The sequence below is a fragment of the Juglans regia genome, chromosome 14, assembly GCF_001411555.2.
Source record: "Juglans regia cultivar Chandler chromosome 14, Walnut 2.0, whole genome shotgun sequence".
Taxonomy (NCBI): domain Eukaryota; kingdom Viridiplantae; phylum Streptophyta; class Magnoliopsida; order Fagales; family Juglandaceae; genus Juglans; species Juglans regia.
Window position 1 is genome coordinate 3447793 of NC_049914.1, and position 19930 is coordinate 3467722.

Here is a 19930-nt window from a genome sequence, read left to right on the forward strand (position 1 = left end):
ACATCGAATTTTCCAACGATATTCGAAATTACTCATTGTGTAAAATTTATGATCCCAATTTTTCACTCCAACTAAAATACTAAAATTTATGAAAAATAAAAATCATAATTTTTTTTTATTGGCATATTTATGAAATATGAGTGATTTTATTCTCGAAGCAATATATTTGCAAAATTAAAATATATTATTTTTTTTATAAATTAAATCTTGATAGATCTATTATAGTATGCAGTATATGTCTTCCGCGGCACATGAATATAATTTTTTATGAAATATATATTTGATAAGAGAAATATTTTAATCATAAAAAAATTTTATAAAAATAAATTTATAAATTTATTTTATAATAAAAATAGTTTCTAATTCAATTATGGAGAATTTTCACGTTATTCGTGGATGGTCCCACCCTAGATCCTTGCCAGACACAGTTTACGTAAATACAATCAGTCTATCAGATCGTGATGAACGGTTCAGATGTAAAAGCAAATTTGCGGCATAGGATCGTATGCTACACCCACTAACCCAGAATTTTCCCTCATTACTCTAGAAAGTAGCCGATGAAACAAGGAAACCATTACCGGGGATAAAGCAAACCGCCCCATCATCTTTCTCATATCTGCCTTCGGACCCCATATTTCGTCGTCAGATTGTTTGGTAGAACACCCTTAGAGGTATGAGAGTGTTTCTGGATTCTCTAATACATGAATTTTGAGAAACCGAAGCAACAAAAAAAACTTGGTTGAAAAATTACCATGGAATCTTACCAACATCAAAAGGTTTGAAATCTCTCTGATCCTTAACTCTTGCTGCATGGAAATCAAAGCCTTTTTCTGGGTCTTCTTTCTTTGATCTCTAGTTGTAATCTTTGTGCGTATTTATAGGGCTAGGGTCACAGATACCATCCTACCGTGCTTGAAACATTTTGGCTGTGTGTCTTTAGATTTGGGCTTTCCAAGTCCTTCATCCTTTGATCTTAAGATTTGATAAAATTACTCACTCTAAAAGTCGAGTTTTTAAATTCTAAAGGATTTAACAGTGTAACTAAGGATGCAATCAAGAAGGCATGATGATTATTCTACAATTGCCCCGGGTTCAAAGTTCCGTGCTCAACACCGGTCGAGAATGGGTACTGACCCTTGCAATGGTACTCTTTGTGATCGGTCTCCGCTCACCCGGCAGAATGCGAGTCCTCATGAGTTTGATGGGTCGAGACGGGTTGTGGGTGCTAGTCGAAGGAGTGGTTCTGCTGAAAGGGGGGATTATGCTTGGCATTTGGGTGGTGGTAGTGGAGGTAGAAGAGATAGGATGCGATCAAGGTCACCCCCTTTCGAGCAAGTGAAAAGAAGGGCTCAGTTCCATGAGGGTGGTATTGGCATGCGTAGGGATTATGATCTGCCTATAGAGTTGCAGCGGAGATATGAGTTGGCCGATCGTACTGATGATAAGGTTGGTGATGATAGCTTGACTTCAACAAATGTTTATGGATATCAGCATTATAGTTCTAGAATGGGTAAAGAGAAGGACTTTAATGAAAGCAGATTGTCAGAAGCTGGTGGACGTAGAATGTTGGGTCAGAAATCAATGGCAATGGAAGATGGCATACCTCGGGGGTCATATCGGTTGCCTCAAGATCGAGGTCCCACATCAAATTATAGAGAAACTGATGGGCACCTATCATCCTCATCACAAAGTATAGATATACGCCGGATTGAGCATGAAACGCTTCAGTATCGGGACCCTGTAGCTGTCGATGAGTTACCAATCCTGGAATCATCCAAAGATGGAGAGAAACCCATGTTTCAATCAAGGGATGTGCCATATCTCGTTGGGTCGGCATCTCACTCCAAAGATTCTGCAAGAACCTTTCCTCTGAAGGATTTGGCAATCTCCTCTTCAAGGATGTTGAGGGATGAGTTTTCGGGTTCTTATCAGGATGGCATTCACTTGCCTCCTTCTGATGAGTTTTCAAGGAATGGCAGAAATCTTATAGATCCTATTGGCTGTAACATATATGGGCGAAGTCCACTTATAGGGTCCCCTGGACACCACGAAACTAAACAGAGGAATCTGACATATTGCCAAAGAGGTGCATATAGTCCCACCAGGGTTAAGTGTGAAGATCATTCATACCCAAAACTACGGGGAACTGCAAACGATGACCGTGAACATCCTCCTGATGACTTATACAGAGCGATTCCACCACATGCTCCACTAGACTATGACCTTGCACAAATCAATTACGATCATAGACATATGTCAAGACCTAGTAACATGCACCCTATCGTAAATAGGGCTCATGATAACAGCGATGATCCTTACGGAAATTCTGACAAAGGAATTATATTGGACCATTCCACTTTACCAAAGCATGCAGGTTTAGACTACCTTGATATGAATAGAACATCAAATACATCAACGCAAGGTGGGGAGTATTTGGGTTCTGGATGTAATGATGTTGACTTTGGAAGGAGAGTGCCAGAACACTACAAAAAGGCACATTTGAGTGCATCACAAGATCATCATTTAATACATTTGAGATCAGATTATGCTTTTGGAAAAGATGCAGGTCCAAAGTTTCTGAAGGAAAGGCTGCAGAGTCCTCCTATTTCTAAATATGATTCAGATATGCACAGACATTCTGTAAGAACGCAGAGAATGGAGGAGGAGCTTGGCTTATGTGAACCATTAGATAGGGTGATTAAAAGAAAGTACAGTGCTGATGAAGAATTAGGCGGGCATGATTCTGGAAGATTCATGTCAAAATGGGATGCGGCGGGAGAGCTTCAGGATCTATATGATAGAGGTGAAGAGTGGATTGATGATGATACAAGTGGTTTGTATTCATCCAATGTTGTGGGATTTGACCGTAATGAATACAGAAAGTCCAAGAGGATTTATGATAGGCTAGAACGTCATCAAGATTTTACATCTGATGAATGGTTATCATCTCAAGATTTTTTGGCACATACGCAAAGGCATTCAGTTAGATTGTATAAACATGGCGGTCAATTTACAAGGTGTCATCCAAGAAATGGTTCTTTCAGCTCAAATAACTTGCACTATCTTGATAGAAGAAGTGGTTTTCACAAACATCCCAAAGTTTGGAAAAGTAATGATGATTATTATGAGGATGTGCACGAAGACTATGGTAACCCTTCAGAAGATTGGGCGAGTCACTCAGAGTCTGAGCCAGCCGAGGACACTGAGAAATTCAAGCAACTGGTACATGAAGCCTTCCTAAAGTTCTCTAAAAAGTTGAATGTGAACCCAGCTGTCCGAAGACGATACAAGGAGCAAGGGAAAGGTGGTAGTTTGTTCTGCATTGCATGTGGCAGAAGGTTTGTTTCCTTTCTGTTTATATTCTTTCTAAACGCGGAAAGCCTGTTTTCATATTTTGATTCAGGAATTTCCTGGTACTTTAGCCAATGCAGTCAAGTGACTGTGGACTAGCCTTCTAGATTTTTTGGTTTGAAGTTTGTTTGGAAATTTAACTAGGGTCCATGCTATTTAAGACCAAGATTATGTTTATCATTTAGATTTATGCACAGTGTTTGGAGATGGAGGGTATAGTGGTACCAATTCCATGTGCTGTGATCTTCTGGTGAACTGATAGAAGTGACTTTAAAGAGCTCATTCAAGTGCTTTCCATCTTCTATCCTTCCATCTAGCAAAGGGCTATTAATTGGGAATAGAGCTACTAATTAGAAATAGGGAGCTGGTCTGATTTTACTTCTATGTACTGGGGTTTCCTAGTTTTTCATTTACCATTCATGACAAATTCACTGGTGTAAACTGGATATTGGTGGGAACCAGACTCTTTAGCGGTAGTCTTTCTCATTGTGAGTATATATAGAAGTGGTCATAGCATTTATATCCACACATTTCAACTCTCACTGTATGTATATCTATGTTTTGTTTCGAAATGTCCAAATATACTTCCCATTCATTAAGCTCATCTACTTTTCTTTGGCTTTTCAATTATTTAATCGGGAAAGGTACTTTGTTGAAGTCCTATTTGGAAAACTTTGGTTTATATGATCAATGTTCCAGAGTTTTTTTTAGCCAATGAACGGATGAGTTTATCCCTTTTTTTCGTTTGCATTTGTGGGTTGGGGTGCAGGGGATGTGAAAATATATTTCGCTGAATCACTGGGGTTGGGTTCGCTCACCGGATGTGGATGAAGAACTGAAAGGATTTGATGAGCCTAATTAACCGGCTCAAATCATCATGGCCTGTTTCTGAGCTGTGTATTGCATGATTGGAGATTGTTAAGTAATAAATTGAACATTCAGATCCAATGGTATGCTCGAGCAGGCAGAGAATGAATGTCAGTGGCAAAAAGGTCAAACTGTGGATCGGTAGATATGTTGATAAAGCAATAACCAAGAGCCACGGGCTTGAAACCAAATCTAAGTTTAAGAAAAGCAGGGAGTTAAAGAATCTTTCATGGGCAATCAACTACGATGCTAAGGGAGGTAGTTCAAGTCGAGGGAAGGCTAAAGGGAGGGCTTTGTGAAGACGTTCTCGTAGTGGGATGTTCGGGTAGAGGTTAGTTTTTACAAAATCTAGGGGCTGGGGTCGGGGAGGTGTGTTACATTCCAATTTGGGCTTGGTGTATTTTGGGTAGGTTTTCATGGGCTTTTGGGTCATTAGGGGCTCTCTTGTATGGGCTAGGTGTTTTCTTTTATACGTCCAGTGTACTTGGTTACTCCTATTGATATATATAATATTATTACTTATGAAAAAAAAAAAATTTGGATAATCGTTCAAGTTTTAATCTGTCTGACCCTTACTGGCAATGCTCTCGGTCTAGGATTCTGTTTTGCATTTAAGAGAGAGAACTGCATACATGAGAAGAAGTGTGATGATTGTTTCTGTATTGGCGATTATTATGCGACCTGGAAAATGATTTGATTTTTAGATTCAGACTGTGGTGGTACATCTCTATTTTAATGTGGGAATACAGACTAAAGAAGGCAGCAGGCAGTAATGAGCCGAAAATAAAGTCTCCAAATGTCTGATGTTCTTGTCTGATTATGGGACGAGACCTGGAGTTAATGAGAGACCTCATTTCACGATTGATAATGCCCTGCTTGGCGATGGTTGTGGTGGATTTGGTTGATCCAAATATGGAAAAAATGGTTCTTGGAGTGCCAATTTATATTGCTGCCATTTATTTAATTCTTTTAAAGAGAATCGGTAGTTAACATCATTGTTTATCTAAGCTTCAAGGTGTGACTCTCTGTTAATTCATCTGCAAGCACGTTGAAGATTTTGTGTGAAATATTTTCTCTTTCCTCCGTGTTTTCATTAAGTTGGGAATCTATAAAATACAAACTTCGAGTTTCATTGGATGGTAGTTGAATCTATTTTTCTTTCTTGATAAAGCACTCTGTTGGCATCTGTTTTTCACATTTCTGTGCTGTTACAGCTTGTCAAAGGAGTTCATGGATACCCAACGCTTGGTAAGACATGCCTTTATGTCTCACAAGGTTGGCCTGAGAGCACAACACTTGGGTCTTCACAAAGCAATATGTGTTTTGTTGGGGTGGAATACTGTTGCCCCGCATGATACCATAACATGGGTTCCTCAGGTCTTATCCAACGCAGAAGCTTTGGCTCAGAAGGAGGATTTGATACTCTGGCCTCCTGTCATTATCATCCACAACATATCCATGTCAGACAATAATCCAGGAAAGTGGAAGGTCATTACCATGGACGAGATTGAGGCTTTACTAAGAAGTGAGTGACTTTGTGTGATCAATGATGTAAAAATACAATTGGTTGAAAGATACATTAGAGTGGGCATAAAGCTATATGAGTCGAGTGTATATTTTGTCAAGTTTTAACTGTCAACAAATAAATCAAATCAAATTTGAAGTAAACATAAGAAGAAAGTTTGTGGTTATATTTGCTTATATTTGTATTATCCATTATTTGAATAGACTGCAATAATATATTTTATGCAGGAACTTTAGGACACAAAATCTGTTAAATACAATGCCAGTAACCATATGTTCTGTTAATGTACTTGATCTCAATGGTTCTCCTTTGTTGCAGGGAAAGGTTTTGTGAGGGGAAGAATCAAGGTTTGCCTTGGACGGCCTTCGGATCAAAGTGTTATGGTTGTAAAGTTCTTGGGCACTTTCACTGGGATGGGAGATGCAGAGAGGCTTCACAAGTACTATGCTGAGAATAAGCGCGGTAGAATCGATTTCGGGCAACTTGCGATGAACAATGGCAAAAGCAGCAACAGCTGGGATGCAGGAATGCAGGGAGACGGGGGGGAGGAACATGTTCTGTATGGGTACATGGGTATTGCAGAAGACTTGGACAAAGTGGATATTAACACAAGGAAATCGAATTTGATAAAGAGTAAGAAGGAGATTCAGGACCTAGCAAATGCTCCTGTTAGACCTGAAGAGAGGTAGATAATGTCCACGTACAACTGTTATAGTTTTTTGTTCCCAAAACTCTTGTAGGGAAAATTCCAGGCTTTCTTTTCAAGGGTCTCTCCAGGTAGTTTTGTAGACAAGATGTCACGAAAAGCTAGTTTCTGTTATATAAACTATGTTTTGCTTTTAATGATTTGGTCCCTCTCTACTCGAAATTTTATAAAAAAAAAAAAAAAAACTTTGAGCCGAGTGAAGACGAGAGAACTAACCCTACTCATAATGCTTATTTATTGTTACCCGTATGATTTTTAGATAAAGGTCATGATATCTCATGTATTATAGATTTCACAATCACCTGAAATGCGCCTCTCAAGAAAGCTCAACCAGCTGACCAAAAACATCAAGTGAAAACAGAATATTATTTTTTATTCTATTTTTCTATTTAGACTACTCACTCACGGACTTTTCAGAATACTAAGCACAGAATGCAGATTACATCTCTCTAAATATACACATTCTTAAAACAGAATCTCCTCAGAGTTTAGAGACATCGGTATGACCTACATCTCAAATTTTTTCTTGTATTTCTTTTTCTATTTTTTTTTTCCCCCCATAAGGGAATGAACTAACCCCCATTGTACACGATTGGTGTGAACATATAATAATACAGGATGTACATTCAATCAACATCTATACAAAATTACAATCATTCAAAGGTAACCTTCCTGACGACTCCACAACCAGCCATGGGGCTGCAATCCTTCCTGTAATTTAAAAAAGGGGAAAAAAATCGCCATTCTGATTAGCATCAGGAACACCTCATCCATCAGTCAAGAAAATAACTGGTAGTAGCATCTGTTGATTCAGCAACTCGAGCTGCTTCTGAAATTTGAAATGCCATCACGGCCCTGTAAGTAGCTAAATCTGCATTCTCCATTAGAAACTGAGCCCTTTTACGTTTGAGAACAGCTAATTCCACGGATCTGTTTGCAGACGCATTAGCTTCTTTGACTTTGAGCATAGAATTCTTTTCTTCCAAAGCATCTTGTTCAGCTGCTATTACTGCAAATCAATACAAGATGAAGTGCAGCTATTAACGCAAAGGTAAAAACACCCAACAATTCATTCACACCAAATCAAACACGATTTCAACTAAACAAGTCTCAATTATGTTTTATTACAAATACCACTATTGCATCCATCAATGTCTATCTTTGCAAATAAACAATTTGGTCTTTCCTCAAGTAAGGCAGAGCCACCATAAAATGTTTCAGTTGGTAGATCAAAGTTGATCTCATTCATGACCTTTTTTTAGATGAAGAATCAACTGCACCTCAACATGATTGAGCAGATTTACTACCCAGAATTTCTGTATGTCATATTTTCACAAATTTTGTTTTATCTCATAGGGAAAAAGTATCACCAGTAATAACATACAATTGCATATAACTACAATTGCACACTTGAAAAGCATTCTAAACTCATGGCCGAGAAGGAGAAATAAACATTCTAAACAGAGTACATATTTGATAAGTTTGTTACTTGGGTTATGCCTCTTTCCTATTAATAAAACTTTATTCTTACTTGTTAAAAAAAATAAAAAATAACTAATACATTTGTGCCAACAAACACCTTAGAATATTGATTTGATAAGAAACAAAATAATCCTCATTAAACACCAAATTTTATCCTTATCGCTACAATAGAATTGCAAATCATTCAGGTCCCGAAATGTTAATATTGTATAGCTTACCTCGCAAAAAACTAGGTGGTTTGCCTCTTCCAAGTTGGCTTCGCTGTCGTTTGAATGACCTCCTCTTTCGTAAAAATGGCTTGGGAATCACTTGTGCCCTCTTTGCTTGATGACCCTGTGTTGCAAAATAATCCACACTAATTAAATGGCCAAGTCAAACTTCAAATGATACAAAAAGAAACATTATTTCTCAGGTTGTAACGCCCCATGGAAGGCCCAAGCCACATCTAGATACTCCAAAAGGACTAGTTAATGATATAATCGGAACCCCATAGAACTATTATAAAGAATCCCTCCAAGCTCAAGTGGTAAAGGCGTGGTATGCTCCCTCCAAAGTCCAAGGTTCAAATTCTATAGGGTGCAAACAATCTCTAGAGGCCATTAGATTTAGGTATTTTCCCCTTGAATTACCCAAGGTGCACTTGCCAAACTCCTTACTGAGGACTTGTGCACCCCCAAGATTAGCCGAGACTCAGTTCCCGGTGCCAACAAAAAAACTATTATAAAGAACAAAAACTTCTCATTCTCAAGCAATGCGGAATCCCATATATGGTATACCATCATTATAAGTCAATATGGGGTATCAAAAATCTCCCCCCACCCCCCTTAAATTTCTGACGTCCTCGTCAGGCCAGTCTATCGTAGGTGGCATTGCTCAAGTCTCATAGTTCTGTCTAGGATGCACTCTGATACCATATGTAATACCCCAAGAGAGGCTCAAGCCACATTTGGGCCTATACTCCAGAAGGACTACTAGATACAATTGGAGCTCTATTAGAACCATTATAAAGACCAAGAATTTATCCTTTCCAAGTAATGTAAAATTTCGTACACCACCTAACATTATCACTTATCAGTCAATATGGGATATCATACAACTCCTCTAGATGTCAAGGTTTTTTTCCCTCAACCTAGCAAGAAGTACAAATGGGGAGGAGGTAATGGTTAAGATTCATCTTCTTTGCAACATTTCTCCATTTTATGTTCCTCACGTATACTTTTGCTAAAAAAAAAAAAAGTAAATATATGCCATCAAAAGCTCAACTTTGATTCAAACAAAAAGTGAACCCCTTTCAGAATTGCTTTATAAGAGCATTAGCATTTGTCTATGCATATGCATATGCAAAATCACCTATTTTGCATAACCACTTTGCTATTCAAGCAAAATTCTCACATTGGCTTGTGCGTATTTGAGACAAAATAATAATAAAATATTATTATTTTATTATTATTAATTTTTTGCTAAAATCAATTTTTTTATATATATATTGTAATTAGCATCCACTACGTACATTTGACATTAATAAATACAAATGCAATAATAAAAAATATAATTTTTTTATATATTATATTAAAAATATAATAAAATGAAAAATATATATAATATATTATAATAATAAAATGAATGTGCAGGTGAAGGTTTGTTGTGTTGTTGAATGGGGGAGGAAATGAAAGGATTGTGAGAGAGAGAGTGGGAGGAGAGAAAAATAATGATTAAAATATGTTTTGTTGTGAGAATAGTAGTTATCCAAATTTAGATAAACATTGTTCATAGCTAGCTAAATATTTAGATATGCATAAGCCAATGTAGAGAATTTTAGGGTCATATTATACAAATATGACTTTGCATATGCATATGCATAGACAAATGTGGATGCTCGTTGACAAAATACACATCAACCTCACCCAAAAAGATAGGAGAGGTGAAGATAAGTGACACCAGCTCCTCCATTGATAGAAAATTTATATGCATGCCCATAGCATTACATTCAACCACCATACATCAGTACAAAAGGAATCTCTTTTTCTAGTACGTAATATTCTTCTCACATCTGAAGGAAAAAACTAAATTCTCTTATTTAGGTGGTTCTTACATACTTCTTGTGCACTTGGGCACACCCTTTGGTTTTAGTGAATTTGAAGTACTAAATAAAAAATAATCTTCTCATATATGACAAGCAAATAAACAAAATAACACATGCCTAAAGTATTATTGACACAATGCAAATGTAACCTAGAAAACTAAAATTAACATTGCAATTCTATTAGTGCTTTTACCTGGAAAACCCTGACAAGCGCTGATCCCTTTTGCTTCCGTTTCTTCATCCAGTAATTACTCACAGCTTCTACTACTTCACTCCCACCCAGACCCAGACAAAGATTAGCGGCTGCCTTTTCATCTGGAAAATCATCAGGATGACAGTAATAAGCCTTCTCAAATGTATCAACCATTAACTCAAAAGCATCCTTGGAAACATCATGATGAATATCATTCCCTGTAAAATACTCATTATTGAATTTTTCCAGCCACTTCTCGTCTTCAGAATCCATGTCGTAATTTGGAGTGCTTCTTGCCATGGCTCTAGAGACCTCATCATCTTTTATGGAAATGTATGGATCAGGTCTGCAGAAGGTAGTATTGTTATTTCCATAGTCTAATACTTCAAGAACCCCTGGCACTGGGATGTTCTTCACAGTAGGAGCCAAAACATTTCGATCTGAACATTCCTTGTAAAGATCCTTGAAAGTGAACCAGTCCATTCGATTGGGAAACTCTAGCTTCCAGCCATTATCCAAATTCCACAGTATATCATGTGTGAATCGGTTACAAGAACACGGCCTCATAATTTTTTCAGTCTTTTGTGTATATCTTGTGAATCCATCTTTCTTGACCACAAGAAGCCACTCCCTTGAGGCAGAGATTTCTAACATAATATTGGCACCCTCTACTCGGTAACACTTATCCGAGTCAATTACCAATATGTTTGCAGTGCAGCAAGATATATCTCCGTCCTGCCTGGATCCACACGAGGTAGAACTCTCTTCTTTACTTTGTCTAGGAGAACTACTCCGAACTGGGCTCCTAATCTTATTATTTGTAACCAAAGAAGAGAAAGGCATACCATTTATCCTATTATGAATTGCATCAGAAACTACAGCTCCACTAGGTTTGTGTACACCAACCGCAGAAGGATTTCTAGCTCTCCTCCTTCTCAGAGAACTTCTCCTCTTCCGGAAACCACGAGAATTTAAACAATTCCTGGACTGTGCAGACCGACCAGCTAATTTTGAAGCTCTAAGGGACGGGTGTAATAATGCTCTGTTCTCCAAATTATGTGCTTCATGCACCATGTTGTTGCATTCAGATGGATCCATCAAAGATGCAGACAGATCTCTCTCAGAAGGAAAGTATACTCCGCGTTCTTCGCTCTCATCTTCTTCACTGTCTGTTATCATGTCACCACTTGTGTCCGCATCACACGAGTTATTCGCAAGAACAAAGGGCCAACACTTATACCTCATAACCATCCTGTAATGCATGTACATAAAACACAGAGGAACTGTAGAAAAATCCAGAGAGAACAAGGGTATGAAGTCTATGGCCCCAAAAAACTTGCACATTCCAGAGCCACTAGTTATGGGAGGATCCTGAAGAACATTTAAAACACGGAAAAATTAACCTAAAAACAACATAAATTGAAACTCAATGTTAGGATAAATTTTTTAATTCCCCTCCCCAAAAAATATATAAACCCGAGTAGTTCACAAGAATGCAGTTTTGGCCAATCATATCAGCAAGACTTACCCGCAAGAAATGAATTCCACCTAAGGCATAAACACTGGCAATCGGCTCAGAGCTCAAGAATGCAGAGAACTTATTCAATCTCAGTGTGGCCCTCCTCATGTAAGTCAAAACAGAGTACAAAAAACTTACTATGAAGGAATCGCTCCCACCACCAGCGCCAACAACCGCAAGCATAGGACGGGGAAGGAACACCTCCAACCCCTCAATACCATCGATCTCCAAACCTTCACTGCCATCGATCTTTCTCCTTTGCCGACGAAAAAATTGAAGCCCGTACATTCTCTTTGAATCACCCAAATCGTAACTTCCAGTGCCTGTTCTTCTCCTCTTTCTGCTATAAACCCTCCCAAATAATTTGTCAACGCTATGGTTAACATTAACAGCATTCTTAGCACATATCGGAGCCTCCTCTGCTTTGCAATCGTCAGCATCGTTGATGTCAACGGCGGTAACTCTTTTGACACCGCCCAGGGCCCAGCCACTTTGCTTGCACCCGAGGCCGCCGTTGTTCCCGGGGTTCTTGACGAGCTTGAACCACTCTTCACCATCGTTGCCTCTCCTGAGCTTTCCCTCAACAGATTCCGGCCACAGGCGTCGCCCGGAACGCAGTACCCTGGCACCACCATCCAGGCCCTTTACCACCCCAAACACCCTCGTGGTCCGCCTCATCCCGACCGACGGCATTGGCGTGCGGTAACGAACCGGAAAGCCGGCACAACACGTCGTTCGGTTCGTATACCCTCTCAACCCACCGAGTCCCCGAGACGATCTCCGAGTTATCGCAGACTCAAACGCAAACACCGACCCGCACTCCAACTGCAACTCCAAATCTGACCCTGATTTTTTAGCAAATACCGATTTCATAATCATGCAAAGAAAACGAGTACGAAATTCTCGGAAACAGAAAATCCTGTAGACTCGCCATTTGCCACGACCGAAACTAAGACGAGTTCCAGACTAGGAACCACGAACTCGGATTCGGATCCGGATACGGGCCAAAATTATTTCAGTACAAAAAAACCTTACAATAACTTACAACTACGTGAAAAAAAACGACAAAAGGAAAAAGGGAAAAAAAAAAAAAAAAAACCCAAATCAGGAGGTACCGATCGACACAGATTCACAAAGAAACGGAAGACAAAGATAAATCCATCTTTAACAAAATAAACAGAATTGAAAATCAAAATCAAAATATCTCGGAGCCTGAGATCTAGGGGGAGAGAGGGGGGGTGGGGGGAGAGAGAGAAGATCAGAGAGTTATGGAGGTTCACAAAGTTCTTGTTGGAGAGAGAGAGAGAGGGGAGAGAGAGACAGACAGACTACTGGCCTCTATCGGCTAGGGTTTATGATAAAAACCACTTTTGGGGCGGGGAGGGAAGAGCAACTAACCACTACACCGAGTGATGAGAGCCGTTAGATTGGGAGAAGATGACGGTCTGGATCGGGTATTGAGTCAGAAAATCGGTTCGATTGCTCCAATGACCCACCAAGAGCGTTTCGTTTCAGCTTTTTTAGGTTATTTTTTAAGCTTTATGAGAGAGAGAGAGAGAGAGAGAGGTGGGGGTGAGTCACCGTGAGTGGATATTTTAGGATTCGCAAGAGGGTCAATTTTCGGTGAAAAGACGAGAATGGGCTTGACGGGGTTAGTGGGAAATCCCAAGGGATAAATAGCTGATATTGGAGATATGAGAACGGGGTTTTGAGTCTTTTGGATCGGGTTGAGATGTCGGGTAATTCAGCTCCAGGGGATGAAAAGCTGTGACATAGCTCAGCTGCAGTAAAATTAAGAAGTTATAGAATGGCCGTGTAAAAATTCACTGGAATGGATAGGCACTAGGCAGTACTGTTTGTTCAGTAAGATAATGAGATAAAATAAATTGAGATAATTTATAAATAATAATAAAATTATTAATTAAAATTAAATAAAATAAAAGATAAATTAAATCTTACATCTGAATTTTAACATATCCTAATCTGGCCATCGAGAGCACAGATAATAAAATAGTTGGTAAAAGTAGAAAAATAATTTAAGTTTAAATATTATATTAAATTTTGAAGAATATGAAAGAAAAAGTAAAATATTATCCTAATATAATTTTTTAATATTAATTTTATTTTGAGATTTGAAAAAATTGATTATTTTTATGTTTTGTTTAAAAATTTTAAAAAAATTACAATAATTAGATGAAAAAGTTACAAATTTAAAATTTTAAAGTGTTTATGTTTCAATTATGTTTGAAAAAGAAATAAGATGAAATGAAAAGAAATAGCTACCCAAACCAGCACTTAATTAGCTCAAAAAATTAACTATAACTTTTTTTTAATTTTATCAATTTACTATTTACATTTATAAATTCTATTAATCACATCAATATGATCATTTTACACACAAATAAATTAACCACGTCCTTAATCACATGTCGTCAGAATCAAGCATCTAATAACGCAATATATATTAAAAACTCAACACGTCACCTTTAAAATATAATAATTAAAAATAAAAAAATATAATTACTACATCAGCTTTAAAATAATTTTAAAAAATACAATATATAAAACAGGAATAATTACAAATTAATGTTACAATTTTTTTGTACTTGTCAAACCTTCATTGAATATCACGTGATAAGCTAGCCACTAGTTTATTTCATAGAATATAGGATTTATTGATAAATTTCGCAAATTAAATAAGTCAATTAATAAGTTGAATAAAATATTATTAGATAAGTCAATGTTTTCGGATATGAGATGAGATTAAAATTAAAAAATTAAATAAAATATTGTTAGAATATATTTTTTAATGTTATTTTTATTTTAGAATTTGAAAAAGTTGAATTGTTTATTTTATTTTGTATTGAAAGTTAGAAAAGTTATAATGATTAGATGAGATTAAAGTTAAAAAATTGAATAAAATATTGTTAGAATATATTTTTTAATATTATTTTTGTTTTGAAATTTGAAAAAATTGAATTGTTTATTTTATTTTATATTGAAAGTTGAGAAAGTTGATGAGATGAGATGAGATATTTTTTCAAAACAAACGAGGCCTAAAAGCCCATAGAATATTCAGTTTATTATATTTTGAGAAACCGAATAGTAATTCATATTAAAAATTTGAACAGGCAATTATAGTCTATACTCTATACTCCTTTTATTTTCTTTCTCGAGCCCTTAATGTGTCAGTTGCGCCAAACAAAATATGAAGCTACCAAACTATTAGATAATAAGTGGGCACAAATCTCGTACAAACTTTTTATAAAAAAAATGAATCCCATCATAAAAAAAAAAAAAGTAATAAATTTACTTTTTCTTGATGGGATTCACTTTTTTACAAAAAAAATTTATTCATTTAGAACTTGTACCAGCATTACTTTAAAATTCATATTTTCCTTGTACTAATAAAACTACTAACTATTTGACATCAAGAGATTGCTCTTATATAAAAAATAAAAACAGAGAACTATCAAGAACTGAGAAACCTTCAGGGTAAAAACAAAACAGATGAAAAAAAAAAAGTTTTGAGAGAACAAAGAAATGCATGAGAAATAAAAGAATAATGTTCACCAAACAATATATACAGTGCAATTCGTGGTAAAAAAAACAAAATTAATGTGCACTGTGTTTCACATGTTAGTCAAAAGTTCCCAGGGTTAACGACTTTAAGGCAAAAGCACTTCAAAGCGGCGGGAAAACCGGTTATAATAATCTACCACTTTCGTGGAAAGTTATGTACACCATCCAATGTCACATCACAAGAAAATTCTGGACAACTATGTGCCCACCCGTCTTCTACCGGTCAAAATATTATAATTTTTTTAAATTTTCACACAAAATATAATAAATAATTCAATTTTTTTAAATCTCAAAACGATGATAATATTAAAAGATAATATTCTAACAATATTTTATTCAACTTTCATCTTTTATCTAAAACAATCTCATCTTATCTCTGAATCCAAACCAACCCTAAGATTTTCCCGACCAAAACCTCTGTGCTTAGATTTCAATTCTTAAATACCAACAGTGTTGAACACCTAGGATTCCCTGGGTGACTAGAAAACAAAAATTTCTGAAAGTTTCTTTTTAGATTTAAATGCACACTCACGAGTAAGCTTGTGAATCAATAAAGTTTGTGCAGGAAGCATGCTCATCGATGGCTGGGATTTCAAAGAAAAACAGTTTTATAAAATGGGCAGCATATAGTGACAATCTCCAGTTATGGTCAAGCAAGCAAATACATGGTTCCCTTGGTGATCCATAGTACTCCTGGTTCCCTTGGTGGTTCATCAGAATTCAGAAATGCAAGCAAATTTAGTTTTTAAAGAGGTTCATGTTTTGTGTTTCAAGTTCTATAGATCATCAGAATTCTCCTATATGATTAATCTGCAGAATCATGCGATGTTCTCCAAAGACGAGGACTGAGTTGCTTTCTTTAAAAAGGAAAAAAAAAAAAAATTTCTCACCGACTTACAAGACTGAGTTGTCTTCTATATGACATTCCACGTAAGAAGTGATTAATTTACCAGAAAGAGAAAATTAAGTTGCTTTAATTGAAATTGAAATTAAACTTTTCATTCACTTACAGAGTTGAAGGAGTTGCCCATGATGAAATGCCATGGAACAAATGCAACGCTTTAATCTTTATCCAATTTTCTTTAGCAATTGAAGTCAATGGAGGCTTTTCTCTTTTCTTTTCTTTTCTTTTTTTTTTCTTTTTGTTCCCCCCTTTTTCTGCTCATCTTCTTCACTGCACCATGCATTTCACAAGGATTCAGTTGATTTGCCAAATTGATTATGTAGCTACTTACAACAAAATACCAGAACACCATGATTATAAAGGACACTGAAACATGTCATTGACTAGGCCACTGAGTACGGTTGTTATCTAAAGAATAAACCAGCTCCACCAACAATAACCATTCAAGCAACAAAATTTCAGCCAGGAATGTACAGGAGTTAAATATGTTCTGATGGCTCAAGAAATATATCTAACCACATTACCTAGTTTTACACTTTGGTCCACAACCACATGTTGCCCTAATTTCAAAAGAGGGACTTGTCCTCAACTATATATGATGCGTCTTAAAACTTAACAGTTCATTGGTGGTCAGATTGTTACTTTCTCGAGAGTCAGCAATGCTCAAATGTTTAGTATGTTAGGATTCTCCACCCAATAGTTTAATGAACAAGGTGTCCAGTCCAGATGCAGTGGTCATAGGCAGATGCAGAACCATGCTAGCTTGGCAAAATACTTCTGAGAAAAAATATCTCCTATGAATAATACTCAATGCCTTAGAGTGTTGCAAAAATAATCCACTACCATACATATAGGCATAGATCATAGGCCAGGAGCAGGTCCTTCCGTCACAGCATCCAATAGACAAAGATCTGAAGATGCACAAATTTTGCTTTCTCATCTTAAATAACAGGGAAGCATGGAAACAAGAAACAGTCTTAATTATTGCCCACCAGCTGCGAAATAAGACCCCAGTATCTAGAATAAGGAGGATAGACTCCATCCAGGAAACACCTACTTAGGTCAGACATTTTGCTTCCTAGTCTTATATAATTGGAAGCATTGAAAGAAGAAACAATATCGATTACTGCCCACTTGCCGCAAAATAAAAACCCAATATCAAGGATAAGGAGCATAGACTCCATCAAGGAGACACCTACTAGGCCAAACAATGATGAGCTATTGAGGGAGGAAAATACTTGTATCAGTGTCTAGCAAACAATAACTTTCTTATTCGCCTCCTCTCTTAGCCATGGCAGCAAGTCTCTCCCACAAAAGACAGAAGCCATTGCAAAACATTGACAGGTCTAAAAAACGTCTCTATCTTCAAATTTTAGGATTATGCACCAACTTATCACGGTATATGCTTGAACACTTTTTCCACCATGCTCACCACAAGAAGCAAAACTCGGTCAGTCCCATAAACCATTGCGTGGGTGTTAAGCAATGACAAGGAATGACAACGATGCAAATTCTCCAATCCAAAACTTTCATTGCCCACTATTCCTTTAAAGTTTCAAATCCAATCAAGCATACGGGGTATGAGGAATATTCACACCCCACTGACCTAAACTCAGACCATCCTGAACTATAATCCTAACAGAACCCACATTTTAAGCAATTGAAAGAAAGAAAGAAAGGCACAATCGCTCTTGCAAATTTTTCAATTCGAAACCAACAAAAACAGCAAAATTACCAAAGGAATCGTGAAGAGTCTACCTCAAGCTTCAATTGAAAATGCCATGGAAGCACTCCATAAAGGCCTACAAAGCATCCGACCCACGTTTCAGAAACAAAGCCTTTTGACAAAATTCAGGTTAAAATCGAACAAGAACATTACCCGTTTAGTTGGTCTGAGCCTCGGAAGAATTTGCAGGGGCATCTCGGAGTCCGATCCCTGAAAACTGAAAAACGAATGCTTCGTTGATAGAAACAGGTTTTGAACTGATAATCGAAACGGAGGAGCCGAGGGCACGAGAGCCCTCCTAGACGAAGAACGAACATTGTCGGGACGACACGAAAAGTCGCGTGGGATGTGATTTCGAAAACCCAACAAAAAATCGCGTGGAATGTAGTATTGTACGGTGCTATCCATTACCGAGGACCATGTCGGAGCTATAGAGAGATCCGGCTTGGGTCCGTTTCAGAAAAAAAAAAAAAATGGTTTATCTAGCAAGTAAGTTCCAATTAATTCATTGATTGATAATTAATGCCTCAAAAAAAAAAGTGATCTTAGATAGTTAAGGAGGGATCCAATATTTTAGCAAATACATTTAATTTTAATGTGCGATTAAATAATAAGTTAATTGCACAATTATTTAATAAATTCAATTTATTTAGGCCCATTTGGATTGAAAAGTAATCTCAGCTCATCTTATCTCATCTTACCATTACAACTTTTTAAAATTTTTACACAAAATAAAACAAACAATTAAACTTTTCAAATCTCAAAACAATAATAATATTAAAAAATAATATTCTAATAATATTTTATTCAACTTTCATCTCATCTCAACTCATTATCCAAACAGTACCTGAGCTTATTTGGAAATAGATCTCATCCTAAGATTCTCATCTCATCATATCTCTTTTAAAAATATAATTCAAAGACAAATATTTTCAAACTAATCATTATAACTTTCCCAGACCTTCAAACAAAAAATAAAAAATAATTCAACTTTTTCAAATCTTAAAACAAAAATAATATTGTAAAATTATATTTTAACAATATTTTAATTTTATAATATTTTTTACTCAACTTTTTCTCTCTCATTTCTCAAAATCTAAAAAATACTATGTAACGCCCTGATCCTGGAGGTCCGGATAGTTAACTCGTGTAGCATAAAATCATCTCTCATAACATATTTATATACTCCAAATTCCCTATAAAATATAAACTCATTTATTCAAAACCAAAAATGTATGTTCCTCCATCAAGACACCAAATAAATATCTCAATGAAATAAATTAAAAACTCTACAAAAACTCATAAATATCCATGACTCAGAATACCAAAATAATAAAAAATCATAAACCTATTAAATAAGACTCTCCAATAAATACTTGTACCCATTGTCACTTATTCTTCTACGGTCATCAAATCTTACTAACACTTCATACTCTTGACTTTCGACTAAGAAATCAAAATTATCTGCAAAATATAATTAAGATAAGGGGTGAGTTATCAATAACTCAGTAAACAAATACTAGTATGTAAACATGAGTATTTACATAATTCAGAATGCATAACAAAATATTTACTTTCAGAATGCATAATCAGAATATTTACTTTCAAAATGCATAATTAAAGCATCTTATCAAAAATATCAGAGTGAAAACTTTCATAAACCTTCATATTCAAAAATAAAATCATTTGGCATGGAACAAACTGAGACATTGTCTTCAAATTATATCAGATCATCACATTGAGACAAAGACCATGTTTAACTCTCGTGATAAGGTTAAAAACAACCATTATACCTGTGACGAAGTCATATACTACTATTATCACTCGTGGTAGGATCGTATATCACTATTATCACCCGTGACAAGGTCGTATACTAATATTATCACTTGTGGCAGGGCCATATACCATTATTATCACTTGTGGCAGGACCATATACCACTACTATCACTCGTGGCAGGACCATGTACCACTATTATCACTCGTGGCGAGGCC

General features: G+C 36.4%; 2 protein-coding genes across 3 annotated transcripts; one reads left to right on the top strand and one right to left on the bottom strand.

Annotated features, from left to right (window-relative positions):
• The first annotated feature begins 570 nt into the window (after positions 1–570).
• Positions 571–6586, top strand: LOC109015351. Its single transcript, XM_018997831.2, has 3 exons — positions 571–3338; positions 5433–5743; positions 6062–6586. The coding sequence occupies exons 1-3, from the start codon at positions 1048–1050 to the stop codon at positions 6430–6432; spliced, it is 2973 nt and encodes a 990-aa protein (XP_018853376.1). The 5' UTR covers positions 571–1047; the 3' UTR covers positions 6433–6586.
• Positions 6587–6882: 296 nt separating this feature from the next.
• LOC109015336 lies at positions 6883–18306 on the bottom strand. 2 transcript variants are annotated; one of them, XM_018997821.2, is made up of 7 exons: positions 18092–18306; positions 17971–18014; positions 16319–16482; positions 11736–12571; positions 10208–11578; positions 8150–8264; positions 6883–7458 (listed from the first exon to the last, which is right to left on the bottom strand). In XM_018997821.2, the coding sequence occupies exons 3-7, from the start codon at positions 16350–16352 to the stop codon at positions 7223–7225; spliced, it is 2592 nt and encodes an 863-aa protein (XP_018853366.1). In that variant the 5' UTR covers positions 16353–16482; positions 17971–18014; positions 18092–18306; the 3' UTR covers positions 6883–7222. The 2 variants fall into 2 exon arrangements, with proteins under 2 accessions (XP_018853366.1, XP_018853358.1); XM_018997813.2 differs by having other exon boundaries at positions 17948–18014.
• Positions 18307–19930: the final 1624 nt, after the last annotated feature.

Coding starts and splice junctions, on each gene's coding strand:
- LOC109015351 (XM_018997831.2), top strand. CDS start 1,048: ATGCAATCAAGAAGGCATGATGATTATTCTACAATTGCCCCGGGTTCA. Junction 3,339..5,432: donor TGCATTGCATGTGGCAGAAG/GTTTGTTTCCTT, acceptor GTGCTGTTACAG/CTTGTCAAAGGAGTTCATGG. Junction 5,744..6,061: donor GATTGAGGCTTTACTAAGAA/GTGAGTGACTTT, acceptor CCTTTGTTGCAG/GGAAAGGTTTTGTGAGGGGA.
- LOC109015336 (XM_018997821.2), bottom strand. CDS start 16,352: ATGGCATTTCATCATGGGCAACTCCTTCAACTCT. Junction 8,265..10,207: donor CGCTTGTCAGGGTTTTCCAG/GTAAAAGCACTA, acceptor TTTGCAACACAG/GGTCATCAAGCAAAGAGGGC. Junction 7,459..8,149: donor ACCACCTAGTTTTTTGCGAG/GTAAGCTATACA, acceptor ATTGATTTGCAG/TAATAGCAGCTGAACAAGAT.